The sequence below is a fragment of the Portunus trituberculatus genome, chromosome 6, assembly GCF_017591435.1.
Source record: "Portunus trituberculatus isolate SZX2019 chromosome 6, ASM1759143v1, whole genome shotgun sequence".
Classification (NCBI taxonomy): Eukaryota; Metazoa; Arthropoda; class Malacostraca; order Decapoda; family Portunidae; genus Portunus; species Portunus trituberculatus.
The window spans coordinates 7,182,549-7,207,359 of record NC_059260.1 but is presented as its reverse complement, the minus strand read 5'-3'; the positions used below and the strand labels follow the sequence as shown (position 1 = coordinate 7,207,359).

Here is a 24,811-nt window from a genome sequence, read left to right as displayed (position 1 = left end):
GAAATTGTAATAATTGCAGTGGAGAAGGCAACAGAAAGAGTTGTGATTGTTACTTGTCGGCGCCGTATCGAACACCTTATGTATAGATATTAGTTTTGTTAATTAAAGATAGAAAAACCTTTGACTATTTATAGCCAGTAGCTAGACAATTTGTGCAACGTCGTGCAACAGCTCGGAGCACGACATGGTGGCAGCGGTGGGATCTAAATGTTGCACAAATTGTTACATTGCAAAAAAAAAAATATTGCCAAATGTTGCAAAGTGTAATCTTGGAATTGGCGCAAGGGACAGTCATATTGATGGAAGATTCAAGTAAATTGGTTGAAAGTGCACGAAGTAGCTGTTGTCAACATCAGAAGTGGCATGGTTATTATAATATGAATGCATATCATTATCACTATTTTGTCTGAAGCTGAGTCGCCCGTGACGATCATAAGGTTTGTGTAAAATCCGTAGATATTCTCGCATCAAAACGGATTTCACTTCAACCATCATCCACAATATCTTCATAACGTATTACAACATCTGAACCCGGTGCTTTATTTCTCCGTAAATCTCATACGTAGCACGTACAATATTACCCCTTTTTCCCAGCTACCCGTATATAAGGATGACCTTTACTTGGTACATGAATGCAAGCAACCACATGACGTACCACCAAATATATTACCATACACATATAATTACCAGACTCCGTTCAACAAAATGACAACGTAACACCACCGAAATATAATGACAAATATTGATATCTCCACACAAGTGACTTCCCTCAAATAATCTCTTTCTCTTGGTACCCATACATGGAACCACGTTAACTTCGTACACAATTACACACTAGTAAATATGTTATGTAACTTATTCGTCAGAGCAACACACATGCACATACGTAGGTAGCCGTATACAAATTCCCTTACTCATAGATGAAAACGCAAGTATATAACGACGTCATTATGAACCAAAGTACAACCACATAAACCATAATAAACTAATACCACATAATACCTAAACCTCCTATCATGCTTCTTCCTCCATTCTAATTTACCTCAAAGACTGCATTGCAACTTATAAGCTCCACTTACTGGTTATATATGAAGTACAAAACGCCGCCCTCAGCTATGCAGCCGAGGGTGGCCCGCTTAGAGCCGCGGTTGTCCTCTCTGCTTCCTCTCTCCTCTCTCTCTGCCTCAAATTCTCTACAATTTCCCTTCAGGAACTTATGGGGGGCGTGTCTTGACCCACACAACACGCCCCTCAGAATGTACCATTCACCAATCAAGTACAAGCTCAAATGAACTCCACGTGTGGTACGAACAACATCCAAGACGACAACACTACCACTGGATGTTTACATGACCTGGGCGACACATCTGCCCGGGCTGCCCTGGGCCAAACGGCCTGGGTCATTAAATGTTTCCCTTTGACCCTCCTGCCCCTCCTGCTCTCTGTTAGGGCTGGATACGGTTACACACCGCATACTGGCGAACTAGCATACTTCCATATATCTTCATTTCTTGTTTCTTATATTTTTCATATTTCACTTATGATGTGCGCATCTGACAGTAGCAGCAGTAGCAGCAACAGTAGCAGCAGCAGCAATGGTAGTAGCAGTAACAACAACAGCAGCAGCAGCTGCTGCAGCAGTAGTAGTGGGAGAAGCAGCAGCAGCAGGAACAGCAGTGAGGTGGTGATGGTGGTTGGCTAGAGATCTTCACTGTTTGAGGTCTTGAACCACCTGCAGAAGGACCAGTAGTTTGACAGTTACCGGATTTGGAATGAATACAAGACTTAAACATCGATATTTAGTATTCGTATAAAGACACTGGAATGTGAATATGGATTCTTTCTGAAGTTGCTCATTAGCATGCTCACGAAAATTGAAATATTTCTGAAAAATGTGTTGAAAAATAATTTTAATAATGCATTATCATTATCACCATCACCATCATTATCATGATGGTGATGGTGATAATCATCATCATCATAATCATCATCCCATCGTCGTCGTCGGCGTCGTCGTCGTCGTCGTTGCCACCACCAACACCACCACCACCACTATTATATTATATCGTCAAACCAGATCATGGATCCATTTGTTAGGTTTGAGAGGTCTGCTCTCTTTGGTGACGCCGATAGTTGAACTTTGCCTCTTATTACATCTTTTCTTATATAAACTGGCGATGGGTAAACTTACTGCAGTGAGGTAGTGGCAGGGTGTATTCTTTCAAACCTTGAGATTGGCTGGTGGAAAGAAAGCGGCGCTGTGTTACTGTGGATTAATTTTTATGACCATCCAGAAAGAGGAGGTGGAGATGGTGAACTGATTCTCAACCAACACACTCTCTCTCTCTCTCTCCTCTCTCTCTCTCTCTCTCTCTCTCTCTCTCTCTCTCTCTCTCTCTCTCTCTCTCTCTCTCTCTCTCTCTCTCTCTCTCTCTCTCTCTCTCTCTCTCTCTCTCTCTCTCTCTCTCTCTCTCTCTCTCTCTCTCCTCTCTCTCCTTGAAAGGAAAAAAATCATTTATTGTTTGTCCATCAGCTATTTTTTCTCTCATGAAACAATTACCTTCACTCCTCTGTATCTCGTTTGCCAACCGAGTAGGAAAGATCAGTGTCTGTGCTCCTGCATTATCAGCATATACTACCCACACGGCTACCATACTTCCACCCAGTGATATACACCGGCTCCGCAGATATGATTCTCAGGTTATAAAGTCCTGCAATGCAAGCAACCCAATCCTGCTATACAGGGCCAGTTTCCTTCTGCTACTGCTGACCCTAGCAATATTTCTGCCTTCCAGTACTTTGCCTACAGAGTCAGCGATGATCAACACAAGGAAAATTCCTGGTTCAGTGACGAGGCAGAAGGAAATCCCCATGTATCAGCTCTGACGTCAACTTTAGCCACGGGAAACGTTGGACCCATACTACCTCGCACCATTAGTAACAACATCCAAGACGACATCAGTGCACTTTCAGAGGAGAATAAAGTGATAGTAAATATTATTATCAAAGTTGTGCAATCTATTATGGGCAAGAAAGATGAACACATTGAGCAACTGAAAAGTATCTCATTTAGAAAACTTAATAGATGATGTGAGTCAGTATGAAAGGAGGGACACTATAATAATTAGTGGCCCCTCCCTTCCTCAGGAAACTAACAGTGAGAGTACAGCTGAAGTAGTGGTGAATGTTCTTAAGGAAACGTTGAAAATAAATATATCCCGCAATGACATCAATGTAGCTCACAGACTTCGCAATAAAGCAAAACGGAATATAAATAAACCAATGATAGTCAAATTCCACAGCTGCCAAATACAAGAGGAGATCATAAGTGTCTGCATCCAAATAAGACCTATCTCATATATCAATGGAAGTCTAACCCGTAAACGCCTTTCCATCTTCACAACTATCTAGAACATTAGAAAGCTTCACAAAGATCAGTTCCAACAATGCTGCACAAGAGATGGCAAAATATGTCAAGTTGAAGTGCTCTAACTTTAAACATATTAAAACAAGTGATGAATCCCTATGTACCTTCTTAGAGAAATTCCCTGCACTCAGATATAACACTTAGACCAAGAGTAGTAAGCTTAAATCACTCCTTTATAGCAATACATTTGTAACTCTATAAAGTGTTCCACTAGGTTTGAATGAACATTATTTATTTACTTCCCTTTAATGTGTCACTAATCATTAATACGTATATGTTGGGATTCTCTCGCAGGACATTTTTACTTCTATTTTATCTTCCCTTTTAAATGTTTATTTTCCTGTGACTTTCACTACTCTCTCTTGTTATCAATATCAATATTTTTCTCAAGAATTGTGCTTTCGTGTTTGCACCTTGCCTGGCCAAACTCTTTTAATTTTGTCTGTCGACTTCTATCTTTCTGTTTTACTGGAAGTTTCCTTACATGCAGCCTGTTCCTAAATACGGTGACCGTTCTAATCCCTGAAACTACCGTCCTATAGCTTTAATCTCATGCTTCTCTGAAGTTTTTGAATCTATCCTGAATAGGAAGATTCTCAAACGTATATCATTCACAATCATCTATCTGATTGGCAGTATGGCTTTTGTCAAGTTCGCTCTACTGGTGATCTTCAGGCTTTCCTTACTGAGTCTTAGTCATCCTCTTTTAGAGATTTCGGTGAAACTTTTGCTGTCGCGTTAGACATATCAAAACCTTTTGATAGATTCTGGCATAAAACTTTCATTTCCAAACTGCCCTCCTTAGGTTTCTATCCTTCTCTTTGCAACTTTATCTCAAGTTTCCTTTCTGACCGTTCTATTGCTGTTGTGGTAGATGACCACTGTTCTTTTCGTAAATCTATTAATAGTGGTATTCCTCACGGTTTTGTCCTGTCACCCACTCTCTTTCTATTATTCAATAATGATCTTCTTAACCTAACTTCTTGTCGTATCCACTCCTACGCTGATGATACCACCCTACATCTTTCCACGTAATTTCAGAGATGACCAACCATTCAGAAAGTGAACAGATTACGCAGGGATGCCACAGAACGCCTGATTTCCGATCTTTCTAAGATTTCCGATTGGGGCAGAGAAAACCTAGTAGTTTTCAATGCCTCAAAAACTCAATTCCTCCATATACCAACTCGACACAACTTTCCAGACAACTATCCCCTTTTCTTCAGTGACACTCAACTATCTCCCTTTTTCCAAACTGAATATCCTCAGACAGTCCTTTATTCATAATTTTAACTGGAAACTTCACATCTCATTTGTTGCTAAAACAGGAAATTAGGCGTTCTGAGGTGTCTCCACCAATTTTTCTCGCCCCTTAAACTGCTTATTCTGTACAAGAGCCTCATCTGTCCTTGTATGGAGTACTCTTCGCATGTTTGGGTGGTTCCACTCACACAGTTTTATTGTATAGGGTGGAATCAAAAGCTTTTCATCTCAACTCCCCTCCTCTGACTAACTGTCTTCAGCCTCTTTCTCACCGCCGAAATGTTACATCTCTTTCTATCTGTTATCGCTATTTTCATGCTAACTGCTCTATTGATCTTGCTAACTGCATGTCTCCCATCCTCCTGCGGCCTCGTTGCACAAGGCTTTCTTCTTCCTTTCATCCCTATTCTGTCCAACTCTCTAACGCAAGAGTTAACCAGTTTCTTTATACCTTTTTCTGGTAAACTTTGGGACTCCCTACCTGCTTCTGTATTTTTGTCCTCCTACGATTTCACTTCTATTAAGAAGGAGTTATCATGACATTTCTTATGTCTTAGAGATCCAGCACTCAAGTGGGCTTTTTTTTCTAATGTGTTGTTGCTCCTGGCTGGCCTTCTGCATAAAAAGAAAAATAGTGGGAGGCCCATCTAATCCTTCAAACTACTGTCCAATTAGTTTTGTTACCTACTTTCCTATAAAGCTTTTGAATTTAATGTACTGAATCTTTATCTTCATCTTTAACGGATTTTGGTGAAACTTTCGTGGTTTCTTTAGACAACAAAAACATTTAATAGAGCCGGGCGCGAAGCATGGATTTCTAAACTACCTTCCTATAACTTTTATTCCTTTTCTTTAACTCTCCAGAGGAAATTAATATGATCTCATGCCACCAAAACCTATGAATCTTAATTGCAAGAATAAGGCTCGCAGAGAGGAGACAGGAAGAATTGCCAAAAAGGTGTTCTTGTTATAAAACAGCAGCACATTGATTTGAATGACGAAAAGATTGTGTAGTAACAGAACAAACATAACATACTGAACGTCATTTAGAACTTCAGTTATAATTTTCTATTAACTGTTGAAGTACTGGCCTACTACTCGCCAAAAGTCTCCTCATCAGTGGGTTAGTATCCAGCAGCGTACCCGTCATGGAGGATTTATCATAAGTTCAGATGAAGTTTTCAATTCCGTTATGATAATAAAAGCTGAATATTACACATTTTTACATACAATTAAAACTTTTGCAAATTTTCAGTAGCTTTCCGGGAGTAATCTGGCTCACTCACGATGATCGTCCATACGATCCTCTGTCATCCTCCATGAACATCGAACTTGTAATTACTGAATTTGTAATTCTTTATAAGAAGAATCGATGAGTAGTCATTCCTACTTCATGTCGCAGAATGCAGAAAACATATGAACTCTCTCTCTCTCTCTCTCTCTCTCTCTCTCTCTCTCTCTCTCTCTCTCTCTCTCTCTCTCTCTCTCTCTCTCTCTCTCTCTCTCTCTCTCTCTCTCTCTCTCTCTCTCTCTCTCTCTCTCTCTCTCTCTCTCTCTCCCCCACAGTAGACAACTACATACTTCCTTCTCCATAACTTGTTGAGATCCTCCACGGTGTCAGGGAGTGGTACCCCAGCAGTCTCCGGAAGGAGTGCCAGCAAGCAGCACACCACCAAAGAGGTGACTCCAAATATGACTGACGGTAGCCTGGTGAATGTCATGGCCTGAGGAGAGGATAGAGCTTTGCAGTTACCTCATAAAAATGGTGTTACACAGTCATGAATTTCATGTCTATAAAGATAAGGGAGAATAGAACCAAGAAGAATTAAGGATATGGCATGTGAAAGCATCTGTCTGATGTTATTATTTTTTTCAAAAACTTGAAATGTTGTCACTATTTTGGGAAACTGTATTTTAGTGATTTCGAAAACATTCAGATGTAATCGCTTATATTTCCTGAAATATTTATTGCTGTTACACCAGGTGCAGAGCAAGCCAATTAGTATATACTTTTAATAGTTGCATTCTTTATGTTACTTACGTTCTCCTTCATTTTATTTGAAACTTCCTTCCATTTAAACTGCTCTTTTACTGCAACCTTTCACTTTTCACAAAAAAATTTTCTTAGCTCAAACTTCGTATCTCAAAACACATCTTTTTACCTCTTTCTTGATAACTTGCATCTCCTAATTCTTAGCCACTGCGGCTAAAATTGAGATGAAGTAAGCATATATCTTCTCCTTACCCATCCGAAACTTTCAAACTCAAACTTCCTTTCTGGCATCTAGCCAAAAAATATCTCCAATAACTTCACTTCTTCATATTTTCCTCTTTTATTTAATTTTTATGACACCACTGCCATCTCTTCTGTCTCTAAAGCTGAACTCTTCTCTCAAACCTTTGCTAAAAACTCCAACATATATGATTATGGGCTTGTCCCTCTCCTTCTCACTCTGACTATTTGATGCCTTCTCCTTTGACTATTTGATGCCTTCAAGGAAGGCATCAAATGATGGGATTCTTCTTATTGTTCCCAAAAACTAAACTTCCTTGCTTTCATTTTGTCTGGCCAATTTCTTTCAAGTATGCCTATTGACTTCTACCTTTCCTTCTTGCTGCAATTTTGCCCAATTTCAGCCTGCTCTTGAAAAGAATGACTTTTCTAATCCTTGAAACTTATAGCATTAATTTCTTGTTTATCTAAAGTTTTTGAATCTATCCTCAATAGGAAGATTTTCAAATATATATCATTCACAATCTTTTATCAGATTGTCAGTATGGCTTCTGTCAAGGTCGCTCTACTGGTGATCTTCAGGCTTTCCTTACCGAGTCTTGGTCATCCTGTTTTAGATATTTCAGTGAAACTTTTGCTGTCGCGTTAGACATATCAAAAGCTTTTGATAGAGTCTGGCAACAAGTTTTGTTTTCAAAGCTGCCCTCCTACAGTTTCTATCCTCCTCTCTACAACTTTATCTCAAGTTTCCTTCCTGACTGTTATATTGCAACCGTTGTAGACGGACACTGTTCTTCTCCTAAATCTTTTAATAGTGGTGTTCCTCAGGATTCTGTCTTATCACCCATTTTCTATCAATCATTAATGATCTTAACCAAAGTATCCACTCCTACGCTGATGATACCACCCTACCTACATCTTTCCACTTACTTTCAGAGACGACCAACCCTTCAGGAAGTCAATAGATCACGCATTGTAGCCACAGAACACTTAATTTCTGATCTTTTTAAGATTTCTGATTGGGGCAGAAAACTTAGTTTTCAATGCCTCAAAAACTCCAACTATCAACTCGACATAACCTTCCAGACAATTATCTCCTCTTGTTCAATGACACTCAGTGTTCCCCTCTTCCACACTGAATATCCTTGGTCTGTCCTTTACTCATAATTTTAACTGGCAACTTCACATCTCTTCTTTTGGTAAAACGGCTTGTATGAAGTTAGGCGTTCTGTGGCGTGTCCGGCAGATTTTCTTGCCCCTCCAACTGCTAACTCTTTACAAGGGCTTTATCCGTCGTTGTATGGAATACTGTTCGCATGTTTGTGGGTGTTCCACTCACACAGTTTTATTAGATAGGGTGGAATCAAAAGCCTCTTTCTCACCGTCGGAATATTGCATCTCTTTCTATCTTTTATCGCTATTTTCATGCTATTGCTCTACTGATCTTGCTAACTGCATGCCTCCCCTCCTTCTGGGGCCTCGCTGCACAAGGCTTTCTTCTTCCTCTCACCCTATTTTGTTCAACTCTCTAACGCAAGAGTTAACCAGTACTTTCAATCATTCATACGTTTCACAGCTAAACTCTTGATCTCCCTATCTACTTCTGTATTTCCATATTCCTAAGACTTAACTTCGGGAGGTCTCAAGATATGTGTCACTATTTTTTTTTTTTTTTTTTTATATATAATTCCTTTAAGATCTTTTAGGGAACTGAGTTTCAGTGGACCTTTTTTTATGCTTTTTCCCCTTGGCAGGTCTCCCTCTTGCATAGAAAATGGAATGTCTGCGAAAAGGAGAGCATGACAAATTAAAGATGACTGGGAAAATATACCGTTCTGACTGGGACAGTATACCGTTCTGTTGTCATCAATAGTAACATTAGAGCCTCCCATGCTTGTTCTCCCCAATCACCTGGTCTCTTTCGTCTTACCAGTATGTCAGTGATGTAGGGTGCGATGCAGTAGCCCAGACTCTCTGACACTAGAGTTATGCCCTTGCCTTGTAGACGGACCTCGGTGGGTTGTATCTCTACCTGATAAACAACGAGGATCATGTATGCTCCGCTGACCGTCAGTTTTCCCAGCATAGCTAGTGTCATCACCAACCACGACATGTCTATGAGGAGGAAAACTGATTGTTGACCCAAGGAAAGAAAAAAGAGGTATTGTAAACTAAGAATCAGCAACAGCAGCAGCAGAAGCCAGGGCACGAAAAGGGAGATATAAGAAAAATAAGGCAGAAAATCGATGAACACAGTTTGCATATGCAATTTTCTACCCTTTTTAGTTTTCAGGAAAGATATTGATGCAGATTGAACACTATGGCGGTGGAATGGCTATCAAAACTTGCATATATCCAAATCTACAGAGAATGTGCAGTTCTTCTAAGAAAAGATAACTACTCAGTTACTGATAAGCCCTCCAGTATCTAACAACTGATCTAGGGAAGATATGAAAGTTTGCTGTCTCCCAGTTACACTAATTGATCTAGATCATGATGAACTAACGAGAATTTGTAAAAAATGTAATTAAAAATTAAACATACTTTGGGTTCAAAATACAGTATAATGAAGTTCACTAAGTCTTGTAAACCGATACCTATGTAGAGGTGAGTTCACACACACACACACACACACACACACACACACACACACACACACACACACCGCGTAGTGTAGTGGTTAGCACGCTCGACTCACAATCGAGAGGCCCGGGTTCGAATCCCGGTGCGGCGAAGCAAATGGGCAAGCCTCTTAATGTGTAGCCCCTGTTCACCCAGTAGTAAATAGGTACGGGATGTAACTCGAGGGGTTGTGGCCTCGCTTTCCCGGTGTGTGGAGTGTGTTGTGGTCTCAGTCCTACCCGAAAATCGGTCTATGAGCTCTGAGCTCGCTCCGTTATGGGGAAGACTGGCTGGGATGACCAGCAGGCGACCGAGGTGAATCACACACACACACACACACACACACACACACACACACACACGATAATCCTGCTACTACTTAGCACGGGGAAGCCAAACTGGTTTCCAGCATCCATAAAAAAAAAAAAAAAAGCTATTTAGGCATAAGATTAAGGCATGTCTCGATCTTGGTCAGCCCCAATGGCTAAATCAGTGATTTCCAATCACCTTAAACTGATGATATCCTGAACTTAATGTAAACCTGCTGTTCCTTGCCTTGCATAAATCAAGCTTATATATAGAAATATATTCTAGATTAAAGTAATTAAGTAATAAGATTATTGTCCATATTCACGTTAAAATTAACATACAGAACATGCTCAAATACACAAACACAGAACACATGAGTGCATTTAGTAGTAGATTATGTTAAAAAGTTAATAAAAAAAAACAACCGGAAAACTATGAAAAATGAAAACAAATACAATACATCAACTGACGAAAGTATTGCACCAAGTAACCACTTACAGTGACAATTAGGAAAAAACATTTTGCAAATTTTGTACTACATGATGTAGGTAAAAATTAGCCTGGACAAGATTCATGATAATCTTGTGGCACTCCCGGCATTGTTTGTGACATCCCAAGAGTTGCCCTGCACTGTTTGGGAAATACTTGAATAAATAAAATGACAAGAACCAACCTGTCGGAATGATGATGGTTGAAAGAATAGAGATACTGCAAACAAGGAAGCCGACTATGAGGGGCACCTTTCTCCCCCAGCGGTTGATGATGGGTGCCGAGAGGGTGTAGCTGGGTACTTCCATCAAGCCGCTCATCACTACATATAAGAAAGGATTGTCGCTAAACACTCTGCCGCCCACGTTAAGGCCCGTGAACACTAGTGAAGTTATGAAATAACAAACAGCGAGGATGACAGTGACTCTTCGAATGATGGGAGTGCTGTGAGAGAGAGAGAGAGAGAGAGAGAGAGAGAGAGAGAGAGAGAGAGAGAGAGCTGTAAGATTACTGTGATCATACGGGAACATTATTCTTTTCTACATATAGGACATTGTTAAGATATATTTCATGATGCATTAATATTCTTACCTGAATATTTTTGGCCACCAGCACGCCATTCTGGCCGTCTCTCTCTCACTCAGTATGGTCTGCTGAGTCTGTGTGGAATTATCAAAAGATGTGTGTGTGGGAATGGGACCTCTTGGTATGTGTAGGATAAAAATAGCAGGAAATAAATTTTATGGCATTGGGGATACGCTAATAATGATGATTTTGGTAAAGAACAACTAAGAACGAAAAAAAAAATCAGCAAAAGCTTTCTCTATACTAGTTTACCTCAACGTTATGTGAAGGATATACATTCTAAGAAGCGTCTCACATTTTCAATGTCCTCTTCAGACGGCAGCTGAGTCTGGTTAATGCGAGCAGCTCGTTGCAACACCAGTCGCGCCTTTTTCTTATTTCCAGTCACTAACAACCAACGTGGGGACTCATCTAATAAACTGGAGAAGTATGGAGAAATGTACTCTCTCTCTCTCTCTCTCTCTCTCTCTCTCTCTCTCTCTCTCTCTCTCTCTCTCTCTCTTTTTTTTTTTTTTTTATTTAAACAAAACTTTATACAAAGGAACATGTACCCAAAGGCGCACTGTCGTGTGCTACCTATTCTAAGGGTACTACAATCTATTTCTCTACAATATTTACAAGACTTAAAAATAGATAATATACAAGATGGTCAGCATGCAAATGGAGCACTATTCGTTTCACTTCACTAGCACTATTCACGCACTGCACTACACTGAGTGTCACGTCACAAAGAGTGTCAGAGGAGTTGGCAGTGTCTGTCTCCACTTATGTGCCATCAGTTTGACACTGTGAGTGTTCATCTCCTGGACGTGAGGTACCGCGGCCGTGAACAAGTTCCACATCCTGGAGACGCGTCCTGCGAAGGTGCGTTGATGCTGACACCCGTGGGATCGCGGCACCTCTACGGCGTCACCACCATTGAGCACCGTTCTCGTGCTCCGTGCGGTGACTCTTAGAGGATGACGCAGCCCTGCCAGATGTGGCACTCTTTGCACCTGTGCCTTATGGAACACTACGATCGCCGCCACGTCTCTGCGGTGTTCCAGTGAATCAAGGGGACGCTCAGGCTCTGGGTGAGGTGGTAGTGCAGCATCTACTAGCCGTATGGCGCGGCGTTGGATGCTGTCCAGTCTCCTTCTGTGTGTGGCGGCACAGGACATCCAGGAGAGAGCTGCGTATTCAAGGTGGGGCCGCACCTGTGCCTTGTACAGCAGCAGTCTCCCTTCCTGTCGAGGAAACTGGCGATCCTTCTGAGAGCGGAGATCCTGTGAGAGGCTTTCTTGGCAATGGTTTTGACATGCCTGTCAAACCTCAGCCCTCGATCCACCTCCACTCCAAGTATCTTGACGTCATCTTGGAGTGGGAGAGCAGCGCCCAAAGACAACTTTCCTGCCATTGCTCTCTCTCTCTCTCTCTCTCTCTCTCTCTCTCTCTCTCTCTCTCTCTCTCTCTCTCTCTCTCTCTCTCTCTCTCTCTCTCTCTCTCTCTCTCTCTCTCTCTCTCTCTCTCTCTGTGTGTGTGTGTGTGTGTGTGTGTGTGTGTGTGTGTGTGTGATCGCCAAATCACTAGTAACATTCTTTGCTGTCACTTGGCAGTCGAAGTTTGCAACTCGCTAATACTTTGCTAAAATCTTCCACTGAAAAGCGACGAATTACTACTGATCTGCTTGACAAAGACAATGGTATATGTTATGTGTGAAGGGATGGGATTTATTGAGACATAAGAGTTGTCATCAAAAATAATAGATAGTAGAAGCTGTGTAGCGTTTGGAGGTCTTTTTTTTACGATTTTTGTCCTTATAGCGATACTTTATTCGCGCTTTGTAATGCTCGTATTCCATCTAATTTTTCAATTAAGACAGGTTCTCACCAAAACTTAAAAGAAAAATATACATGACCGCCACATTTGCTCTGTGAATTTTTCGTGTTTACAGAAACGGGCAGGATATTCTGGATTTTACCAGTAGAAAGGAAAAAGGACTGAAAATATCTGCTAACTCTTCCACAAGGGAGATGGATAGAAAAGTAATGAGCAGAAGTAAAGGATTCAGAAAGGAGCTGTAGAGAAAGGGAAAGAATATAGAATTAGAAAGGTCACAAGGTCTGTTAGATTAAAAGTAATAGAATATAGCAAGAGCTGCCATCTGTACCAACGACAAAGATATTGGACATTGTCAGCTGGAGGAAAGGAGCTGATAAGACTGAATGCTTTTAACTCCATCCTATCCAAAGAGTTGTGTGAATGGAACTTCTTGTAAGTGAAACATATACCATGCATAAATGGATAAAGCTGCAATATAATAGATAGAATATCCAAAGACTGCTCAGAATACCTAAATATACTGAAGGTGACTTGACAAAGGAAGAGTTAAGGTGAAAGTTTATATAGTTCTGACTCCAACTTATGTGTTGCTTTCTTTTTCTTAAATTCCTTCAAGTGAGTCTTCACTTCCAATCTGGGGTTTTCTCATGTGTGAGATTTCTTTAGTAACTAGGTAGAAGGCATCTGTGTGTTTTCTTATTTCATTTGGTACGTTAAGGATGCAGTCTGTATTTGTTTGATATATCTATCTGCTGTAAATGTTACATTAGTTAACTTCTATTTTTGATACTTAACTTCTATTTCTGTTTCTTTACCCCACAGATCTGTAATATCATACTTATGTTTCTGAAATTATAACCTTAGAAATCCAAAGATGTTGGACACCAAGATGTAAGGAAAAATAATCACAAGAAACTATCTTGAGAAGACATTAATTAGTCAATCACCACTTACTAAATGAAAACAAAGATAAGCAGGAAAGGAGTGGAGATAGAGAGGTTGATCCACCGCCAGTCCCGGATGAAATAACCCAGGCCACCGTACGCCATGGTGCCCAGCGCCCAGGGCAGACCCAACAGAGTGCCCACTAAAGACCTATTCTTGATTTCGCACACCTCCATAGCTGACAAAGAAAAGTGTAAATTTTTATCAAAATGTATTATACGGGAAAAATTTTGCTTGCTAAAACCAGCTTTCACTGAACACTTTTGGTTTAATCGCTCAGCAAAGTTATTACAGTGATGAGGAACAAGATTCATAGTCACCCAGCGTCCTCAACGGCGATCTGTAATCTTTTCTTAATAATCTTGTCTTACTTTGTCTTACTTTGTATTAAGAAATGCTTGCTTGGAAAACCAGAGGATGAAAAATGGTAAACGGCTATAGCTGATTATATTCAGGGAAAAGTGCGATTGCTGGAAACCACAGTGTGTAAATAAAATGAGTAGCATAAGGTTGATAGGAACTGAGGGGCTTAGTTTACTTTAAATGTATTTCTAGAGATAAAATGGATTATCAATGACATATAGGGATGAGTGTTTTAATTAGAGCGTTAAAAGAGTGGTTTCCGAGCAGTATTAAGCGGAAGGAAGATTAATTGGAGATACTCAGGTATATGACAACTTTGTACATTGCATTTTTTGTCTCAAATACTCTTACGTTTACTTTATTTTTTTTTTTAATATCTAAATTAACTTGACGTGCTGTTATTTTGTATTAGAATGTTTAGAAAGAAATATATGGTTCTCAACAAATAATTTGTTGAATGTTACATTCCGCCGGCATATGAACCTTGGAGCTGACTGTGTTGTGTTCCTGTCCCTTTCTTTTCTGCAAATGATCAGTGACACAAAAACCTTACCACTTTACTGAGGAATTAAACATGATTAAAATGTTGATCATTTCAGCTCTACCTTCTCTTAAGGGAATTGGAGAACAGTTGTGATAAAGCTTAAAACTGAATGTTACAGTCCTTAGACACGCATCGTGCACTTTGCAGGATGCACCATCAGTATCATGGACCTTGACGTGGAAAAAAAAAAAAAAAAAAAAAAACTGAGTGGCTCACCAAGCAGATACATAGTGGAGTTAGTCAATACACCCATCAGTGCGCGAAATGTCAGAACCATACTGAAGATGGGAAGGAAACTCATGCCCATGTACACGATGCCCAACGGTACGTAGGTCAACACTACGACCGTCTTTCTTCCGTACCTGCAATATCAAGAGCTCAGTAACATTTCCTTCCTTAGAGAGGAAATATATGAAGATTTAGAATCAGAAGAAGGACAGAAAAAGATCTATAGAATTGTTAATCAAGAAACAAGAAGACAAAAGATCAAACCCACATAAAACATATGAAAGATAGGAATGGTACAGTGCTGCATGAAGAGGACCAGATTAAGAAAAGATGGAAAGCGTATTTTGACAACCTGCTAAATGAGGAAAATCCCAGAATACTAGTGGGTGAGGGAACACCAACTGAAAGAGTGACTGAAAGTATCAACCGAGCTGAAGTGGGACAAGCTTTGAAAATTATGAAAAAGAATAAAGCGGTAGGGCCAGATAACATCCCGATAGAAGTGTGGCAGTGCCTCGGTGAACCGGGGATTGATATTATGTGGGACCTCATGAAAAAGATCTATGAGCAGGAGAAGATCCCATCTCAATGGAGGAAGAGTGTCATCATCCCCATTTATAAAGAAAAAGGAGACATCCAGGAGTGCTCAAACTACAGAGGAATCAAGCTCCTGTCACATACAATGAAATTATATGAAAGGATTATAGGAAGAAGGATTGCAGTTGAAACAGAAGTGAGTGAAATTCAGTTTGGCTTTATCGAAGGTAGACAGACGTCGGATGCAATATTTGCCCTGAAACAGACCATGAAAAAATACAGAGAACCAGTGGGAACTACATATTGCTTTCAATGACCTTGAGAAAGCATATGATCGTGTCCCAAGGTCAGAGGTTTGGAGATGTATGAGGGAGAAAGGTGTTAGTGAAAAATATGTGAGGCTGGTGCAAGATATGTACAGGGATGTGACATCCGCATGTTGCTAGCTGCGTTGGGGCTACGGGAGGATTTACCATCAGAGTTGGACTACATCAGGGATCGGCTCTTAGCTCTTATCTTTTTTATCTAAATATGGATGTCTTTAGCGAAGAGGTGAGAAGAGAAGCACCATGGACAATGCTATTTGCTGATGATATCGTTCTGGTGAGTGAGACAAAAGCTGATCTGCGGGGGGAATTTTCGAGATGGAAAGGTGCACTAGAGGATGGAGGTTTGAAGATTAGTAGAAGCAAGACCGAGTACCTACCCTTTAATGCGCTAGATGGTGGAGATATGATTATAGATGGGGAAGCCATTAAGAGAGTTACTACCTTCCGATATCTTGGATCGCATGTAACTATGGACGGTGAACTAGATGTAGAAATAAACCATCGGAATCAGTGTGGATGGAATTCCTGGCGAAAAATGTCAGGGGTTCTATGTGACAGAAAATTAAGTGCAAGACTGAAAGGTAAAGTTTACAAAGCAGCAGTAAGGCCTGCAATGATGTATAGAAGTGAAACTTGGGCTATGAAGAAGGTACATGAAAAGAAGGTTGATGTAGCAGAAATGAGAATGTTAAGATGGATGTGCGGTGTGACAAGAAAAGATAAGATCCAGAACGAGTTGATAAGAGGCACAGTGAAAGTTGTAGAGATAAGTTCAAAGATGCAAGAAAGAAGGTTAAATTGGTATGGGCATGTAATGAGAAGAGATGAAAACTATGTGGGAAGAAGAGCAATGACTATGGAGGTGGAGGGAAGAAGAAGAAGAGGTAGACCGAAGCTGAGATGGAAGGACAAGCTGAGAGAAGATATGAGTGAAAAAGGACCACTAGAAAATCAGGTGGCTGAAAAGACTATCTGGAAGAGACTAGCGAGGAACAGTGACCCCATATGAAGATGGGATATAAGCTGAGGAAGAAGAAGAAGTAACATTTCCTTCCTTCAAGAAGAATGATTGGACAAATAGGGAGATTCCTCAGTGCGCTCTCTCTCTCTCTCTCTCTCTCTCTCTCTCTCTCTCTCTCTCTCTCTCTCTCTCTCTCTCTCTCTCTCTCTCTCTCTCTCTCTCTCTCTCTCTCTCTCTCTCTCTCTCTCTCTCTCTCTCTCTCTCTCTCTCTCTCTCTCTCTCTCTCTCTCTCTCTCTCTCTCTCTCTCTCTCTCTCTCTCTCTCTCTCTCTCTCTCTCTCTCTCTCTCTCTCTCTCTCTCTCTCTCTCTCTCTCTCTCTCTTTGCCGCGTAAGAGTACCTGTCGGCGAGATAGCCCCACAACAAGCTGAACACGGAGAAGAAGCTGAAAATACTATGGTAGGTGGCGCGTAGATAGGCTCGACTACATACCAGCTGGAACTGTAAACATAGAAAACATTAGATCACGGTTGTTGTGCAGTCACTCCCCAGACTCCCCATGCCCTGACCTGTTCTGTCAATGAAGGAGCTCTTGGCTGTCTCTCCCACACTCATACACTTACCTCTGAGGTGAGAGTGTTGCTGAAGATTGATGTATCAAAGTACCATTCAGTACAGGGCTCCTGCACCTCCGCGACGTCCTTTGTTATCCTCACATAACTGCACGAATCTCTGAAAATCCACCTCACCACAATGAGTGACAAATAACACATATTTTGATGACTTGGTTTACATCCAGTTATTTACGACTGTGTCCGAAGATCCACGTAATGTGCATGAGATAACACTGCATCAAAAGAGAAAAAGATAATGACTAAATTCAAAATAACATAGATCAACAAAATATACTTTGCATGAAATAGACATATTAAATTATGGCATTGATTTTTTTTTTTTTTTTTTTTGGTAGCTTGAAGAACGAAATTAACATGATCTAGAGAGCAGTTAGCGTAAAGGTATCAAGAAGGGAGGGATTACCAAGCGATGCAAATTTGTGGCGAAATGCAACCAGAAGGCAATCAGTTATAGGAGAGAGTTTATAAGACGAGGAGATAGGTAAACGTAAGAAAAGATGTGAGCGATATTTTCAACAAATGTTTGACTAACAGTTATTGATGAATAAGAGAGAGAGAGAGAGAGAGAGAGAGAGAGAGAGAGAGAGAGAGAGAGAGAGAGAGAGAGAGAGAGAGAGAGGAGAGTAATAGAACATAACTCAGATCGTGAAGAAAGGAACTGAATAAAACCACGGGATATTTATAGAAAGAAAAATAGAAACGCTGAAAGGATAGATTAGAAATCAAACCTGTATGAAAAACTATCAGATGTCTTTGATATATCTAAAATGTTTCATATAAATTGCTAAAAGAGGATGACTAAGACTCAGGAAGGAACATCAAAAGAATACTACTAGAACAGTTACGAGGGAAGACATATTGGCTATCAGAAGTAAGATAGTAAAACGACAGATGTTTAAGAATGTCAAGGATAATTTTGAATCTTTACAAAGCCAGGAAATTAAAACAATACCGGGATAGTTAGAACAATTAAAAAGATAACCATTTCTAACAGCCTGAATATTACAGAACTGTCAGCAAGAAGCAAAGGCAATGTTAAAAAGAACAGTAGGAGGGATTCCACTAGGTCCATAATTCCTCCGATGATTAAGGTCAGCGAAGGCATGTAACACTTCTTTAAAAAAAAAAAAAAAAAAAAAAAAAAAAACTAATATGAGACATGAGATAGTCGGAGCGTAGTGGAGAGGAAAGACCACACTTGGAACAATGAAGAGTAGAATTTATTTTAGTAAAGGCATGAACAGAGAGTTTAACTTTAGCAATGAATGAGGTGGTAGTGGTACCAGCACATGTAGGAGGAAAAAACTAAGAAAACTTATTAGGAGATATTTTTTTGTTAATGCTTAAAAGTCACGAAAGAGTTGTATAGGTCCTGCTTTTTTATAATTGATGAAAGAGCTTCTGTCTAGATGAAGAGTAGTCTTGGCATGATTTCAGTCAAATTAATGTAAAGCGGATGAGATTTCAGGAGATTCAACTTTTACAGTAAGGAATCATTGATCTCTGTCTATCCGGATATCTACTGTATCTGTCTGCCTATTTATTTATTCAGATATCTGTTAAACATCCTTATCATTATTATTATTATTATTATTGTTATTATTATTATCAACATTATTATCATTATTATTATTATCATTATTATTATTATTATTATTATTATTATTATTATTATTATTATTATTATTATTATTATTATTATTATTATTATTATTATCATTATTATCATTATTATTATTATCATTATTATTATTGTTATTGTTATTGTGATAATTATTATTGTTATTATCATTGTTATTTTTCTTCTTTTTATTATTAAAGTTATTGATGTTACTGTTATTGGCATTTTTGTTGTTCTTATTGTCATTATCATTAATATATATATATATATATATATATATATATATATATATATATATATATATATATATATATATATATATATATATATATATATATACAGTACTTACTCTGAGACGCTAGTGGTGTTGTTTGGGGGTAGGCACGTATAGTTGAGGGCTGGCGCCATGTACACGAAGCTCACAGACTGCGCCGCCCACGTAAAATATGCTGTTGATACCAATAGCTGATGAAAGAACAGTCATGGGGATCTCAAGTCTATTTTGATCAACGGAAGGGAAAGGATGTTTACATAGTTTCCATGTGATTTTCATTTACTTATTTATTAACTTACTGAACGAAGCAGCCAGAATATACAAGACGTTCCATCTGCCAGTCCCAATGTGAATAAGGAGGTCATCAAAACTCTCAATGATTCCCATGCTAGCGACTTGGCACCTGTATGACGAAATTAAAGCGTAGAATACACACACACACACACACACACACACACACACACACACACACACACACACACACACACACACACACACACACACACACACACACACACACACCGGTAGCTCAGTGGTTAGAGCGCTGGCTTCACAAGCCAGAGGACCGGGGTTCGATTCCCCGGCCGGGTGGAGATATTTGGGTGTGTCTCCTTTCACGTGTTCACCTAGCAGTGAGTAGGTACGGGATGTAAATCGAGGAGTTGTGACCTTGTTGTCCCGGTGTGTGGTGTGTGCCTGGTCTCAGGCCTATCCGAAGATCGGAAACAATGAGCTCTGAGCTCGTTCCGTAGGGTAACGTCTGGCTGTCTCGTTAGAGACTGCAGCAGATCAAACAGTGAAACACACACACACACACACACACACACACACACACACACACACACACACACATTTCAAACACAGGATCCTATCTCATAAGCTCTGTTAGCGTTGTTAAGGTTTTACATTGTACGTCGTCCTTCTAGTATGTCTTCCTACAGGATTTTTCATTAAAAAGAAAAGAATAAGGGAGTTAAAAGAAAAAAAAACAATGTAGAGAAAAATTCCTAATGTGACTTGGAGGGAAAATGTATTCAAATAAGGGAGGAGAGAGAGAGAGAGAGAGAGAGAGAGAGAGAGAGAGAGAGAGAGAGAGAGAGAGAGAGTTACATATAAAATTATTGCAATAGTGGAAGAGATGCAACGAAGTATTAGTAAAGGCTTGAGAGAAGAATTCAGCTTTAGAGACCGATGAGATAGCAGTCTTGCCATGGAGGAATTAATAGATACCTACCGAAACGATAATTTACTCCCAGCGGGGTCTAATGAGCACTTGTACGGGGGATCCTGTGACGTTCCCATTAAAGCTAGTTGTGAGCTCACTGAACGTATCCCTTTTCGTCTCAGGACTCAAGCAGGCAACCACATCCTGCCCTCTAAAGGCAACTCTCCTTCTCACAACATTACATAGACTTACCACACGCACACTCTTCACTCAAATTCAAATCTAAAAATGGCGACTCCACATCCAGCCTCGGAGTCCCCTTCTTGGGTGGGGACCAGAAATGTCCTTAGGTCGGACTGCCCTTGCGGTGGCAACGCAAAATCACTTGACACCTCCCTCAACTTTATCTTCATTAACTTCTGCAACATTCACGGTCTATGATCTAATTTTAAGTCTATAGAACACACCCTCTCCTCTACTAAACCTCATGTTCTTTTCCTCACCGAACCACAGCTGTATGAGGCAATTGTCAGTAGCCCCTTTTCTCTTCCCTCCTACTTTCTCAATCCTTATTTCCTTTCCAAAACTGGATGTTGCGTCTATGTGAGCAACGACTTAACTTGCTCTTGATCCCACACTCTCGAATCTTCCGAGTTTTCCAGCATTTGGCTTCGACTTAATAAATACTCTATCTCTAAATTCATCTGTGCTGCCTATCTCTCCCCTAACTCCTCTAATTATAATGAATTCTTTGATCATTTAACTTCCAAAGTGGAACACATTCTGTTCCTCTATCCTTTCATGGCGCTCTCCATCCTTGGAGATTTCAATGTTCACCACCAGCTTTGACTTTTCTCTCCCTTCACTGACCACCCTGGTGAACTAGCTTTCAACTTTGTTATCCTCCATGACCTAGAGCAATTGATACAACACCTATTCGCATTCCTGACCGTCTTGCGAATACGGCACACATTCTTGATCTTAATCCTTACCTCTAAACCTTCTGCTTATACTGTTACCCTATATTCTCCTTTGGCCTCCTCCGATCACAAACTCATTTCTGTATCTTGCCCTATTTCTGCAATTCTTCCTCAGGACTCCCAAAATGGAGGTGCCTCTGGTGTTTTGCCTCTACCGGACCTGAGGAGGTATTATGTTGATTTTCCCTAGAATGATTACTGTTTCCGTGTCAGAAACCCATCTATTTGTGCTGAATGCATAACAGAGGTGATAGTGTCTGGCATGGAGGTGTACATTCCTCAGTCTTTTTTTTTTCAACCTAATCTTTATAAACGATGATTTAACGCAGCCTGTTCTTGTGCTGTACATGATAGAGAGGTTGCTCCCAAAAGGTAGTTGACCCTTCCATCTCCTGAATCTCATGCACTTTATATCGCTGCCCGGAATCATGGTAAGTCTGCTCTTCAATGTACCAAACACTCCTTCACAAATAGAAAATGTCAAAATCTTTCAAACTCAAACTCCCCTTGAGACTTCTGGCATCTTGCCAAAAACACCTCGAATAATTTTACTTTTTCATCTCTCCATCCATTATTTCATCCTTATGGCACCACTTCCGTCTCATCTATTTCTAAAATTGAACCCTTCTCTCAAACCTTTCCTAACAACTCTATATTGGATAAATCAGGGCTTGTCCCTCCCTCTCCTCCTCCTTCTGACCATTTCATGATTTCAATCAAAGTTCTTCGTAAAGATGCTTTCCTTGCTCTCTCTAGCCTAAACCCTCAGAAGGCTTATGGACCTGATGGGGTCCCTCCTATTGTTCTCAAAAACTGTGCTTCCTTCCTTGCACCTTGCCTGGCCTAGCTTTTTCAATTCTTTTTGTAGATTTATACCTTTCCTTATTGCTGAAAGTTTGCCTACATTCAGCCTGTTGTTAAAAAAAAAAAAGTGACTTCTAATTTCTCAAACAACCGCCTTATAATTTAAATCTCTGGCTTATCTAAAGATTTTCAATATATCCTTAATAGGAAGATTCTCAAACATATGTCATTCACAATATTCTATCTGATCACCAGTATGGCTTCCGTCAAGGTCGCTCTACTAGTGATCTGGTTTTCTTTATTTTTTCATACCATGTAGGCTTTTCACGGGAATTTATGGGCTAAAGGGGGTACTTTTTGGGGTACTTCCTATCTCAAAGCCCACCCGCTAGGAAACTGTTGCCCATAGTGAGGAAGCCCAACCTACACTCGGACCATGGACAGGATTCGAACCCGTGCGCTTTGAGACCCCTCAGACCCAGAAGCACGCATGGTTCCACTGGACATCCTCCTCTAGAGATTTCGATAAAGCTTTTGCTGACGCGTTAGACACATCAAAAGCTACTGATAGAGTCTGGCACAAAGCTTTGGTTTCAAAATTACCCTCATACAGTTTTTATCCTTCTCTTGGCAACTTTATCGTAAGTTTCCTTTCTGATCGTTCTATAGCAGCCATGGTAGACGGCCACTGTTCTCATAATTTTATTTACAGTGGTGTTCCTGAGGGTTCTGTCCTGTCCCACACTCTCTTTCTATTATTATTTAATAACCCTTTTAACCAAACAAATTGGTATTTATATGTACAAAAAGTTAAAAATGTTAACCCTACAGCCTCAACATAACTATCTTAACCGTACTCATGAAAACCTACGTTTACCTAAACATAACCTAACTCTCTTCCAACACTCTATGTCTTATCTTGGAACCAAAATCTGGAATCCTATACCACTTAATTGTAAGATTAAACGAGTACTTACCGAGTATGAAGTTTGATCGTAATTTCACGAACAATTAACTGCGTCACTTGGGTATTCAACGAGATATTCAGTACGCCAGTCATCGTCAGTCCTTAAGAGAATAAGTTTGTGGAGGCAGATCATGTACACTCAACATATTGCAATCCAGCTGAACCCCAAAGGCCTGGATGGGGTAGGGTATAAAGGGGATTGAATACCCAAGTGGCGCAGTTAATTGTTTGTGAAATTACGATCAAACTTCTTAATCGGTAAGTACTCGTTTTAATCTTACAATATCACTTCACGACAATTAACTGACGTCACAACGTATTCGACAAGAGCTTTAGAGTGACTCCAAAAACCTACAGCAGCACAAAGGCACAACAAGAACCCACAATACCAGTTAAAAGAAAAACTGGAGAAGAAGACAAATCAGGGCAGCTCAAGGATGGTTTATTTTTGCAAAACTTCCACCACCATTGTTTCATAATGTATGACCCAAAAAAGAAAAAAACAACAAAAAAATTTCTTGACAGTTGTATTTATTACAAACCAAAAATAATATGTTCCTACAGAGTTAAACCTCTGTTGACAAAACTGCCTCCGCAAATAAGGTAGGATTTACCAACGTTTTCCTATAAAACTTGGCAAACGTTGACTCAGAAGACCCGACGGTGGATATAACTATGGAGAGCGGGAGTTTCAGCGCCGCCTTACTAGATGCGGCTGACCTGGTGGAATGAGGAGAAAACCTGCTTAGGTCAATACCCTCTGCTTGCAGCACATCTTTTGCCCAACGTCATAATGTGTCTTGAGATGCTGCATGGAAAGGGGGCCTAGAAGTCAGGAAAAGTCTAATTTCCAAGCCTCTAACGGCAAAAGTACGCCTGAGGTAGCTCTTTAGAGTGATATAAACGCACAACTTATTATTATGTGCACAAGCATCAAAAGTAAGCTCCTTGAAGTTTTCAAAAGGTCTCCTATTCTGGATGAAATCCTGGAATTCGATACAGACATATTCTTGATATCAAGAACGTGCAAGGCCTGACCACATTGTCCAGATGCTAGCATCATCAGCGTCGTCAACTTCCTTGACAGTTGAATTGTAGATAAAGTTACGTTATGCCCCAAACTATCTAAGTAATTTAAAGCTAGGTCGGGATCCCATGTGATGTGTGATCGTGAGAGAGAGGGCCGCATCTGGAAAACTGCTTTCATAAATCTACACACTAATGATGCTGACCCACAGGCACCTGACCTATAGTGGCTATAGCCAAAATGGCTGAGCGTATAGTGTTCAAGAAGCTGTAACTGCACCCGTGAAGTTTATTAAATTCTTGTAAAAGATAATCTAACATGAAGGTGAGAGCTGAAATAGATTAAGCTCCCTCTTGAAGCAAACTGACAACCATCTCTTGAATTAAGTAATAAGCGGGCAACTCCTGGCGAAAGGCCTTGGTTCTCAGAGGATTGCCTGATAGCAACATTGCTGTGAGTACTAACTTCTTCGCCTGAGGATGTGTGCGCCCTGGTTCCTGTGGTAAAATGAGAGAATTCTTTGGTAGAAGAAGCGGAGCGTCCGCCAACAACTGAATGGCTTGTGGAAAATCACACCTGAGTTGGCCAAAGTGGAAGGACCGATATAAGTGTTGCCTTGTATGCCTGAAGTTATTTCAGCTATCTGCCAATGGCACAGAATGATGGAAAGGCATATAATTTCCC

The 24,811-nt window shown here is 40.2% G+C and overlaps 1 protein-coding gene across 1 annotated transcript in view; it reads right to left on the bottom strand.

Moving 5' to 3' along the window:
• Positions 1 to 1,574: 1,574 nt before the first annotated feature.
• LOC123518553 (organic cation transporter protein-like) overlaps positions 1,575 to 24,811 on the bottom strand; it is a 40,526-nt gene continuing 17,289 nt past the window's right edge. Inside the window, exons 2-13 of the mRNA XM_045279392.1 lie at positions 19,484 to 19,587; positions 19,260 to 19,359; positions 17,278 to 17,386; positions 17,055 to 17,155; positions 14,818 to 14,963; positions 13,704 to 13,872; positions 11,224 to 11,347; positions 10,935 to 11,002; positions 10,528 to 10,787; positions 8,854 to 9,038; positions 6,272 to 6,414; positions 1,575 to 1,732 (exon numbers count right to left, since the gene is read on the bottom strand). Of these exons, the coding sequence (XP_045135327.1) occupies positions 1,699 to 1,732; positions 6,272 to 6,414; positions 8,854 to 9,038; positions 10,528 to 10,787; positions 10,935 to 11,002; positions 11,224 to 11,347; positions 13,704 to 13,872; positions 14,818 to 14,963; positions 17,055 to 17,155; positions 17,278 to 17,386; positions 19,260 to 19,359; positions 19,484 to 19,587 (1,543 nt within the window). The 3' untranslated portion in view covers positions 1,575 to 1,698. The remainder of the gene's footprint in view (positions 1,733 to 6,271; positions 6,415 to 8,853; positions 9,039 to 10,527; positions 10,788 to 10,934; positions 11,003 to 11,223; positions 11,348 to 13,703; positions 13,873 to 14,817; positions 14,964 to 17,054; positions 17,156 to 17,277; positions 17,387 to 19,259; positions 19,360 to 19,483; positions 19,588 to 24,811) is intronic.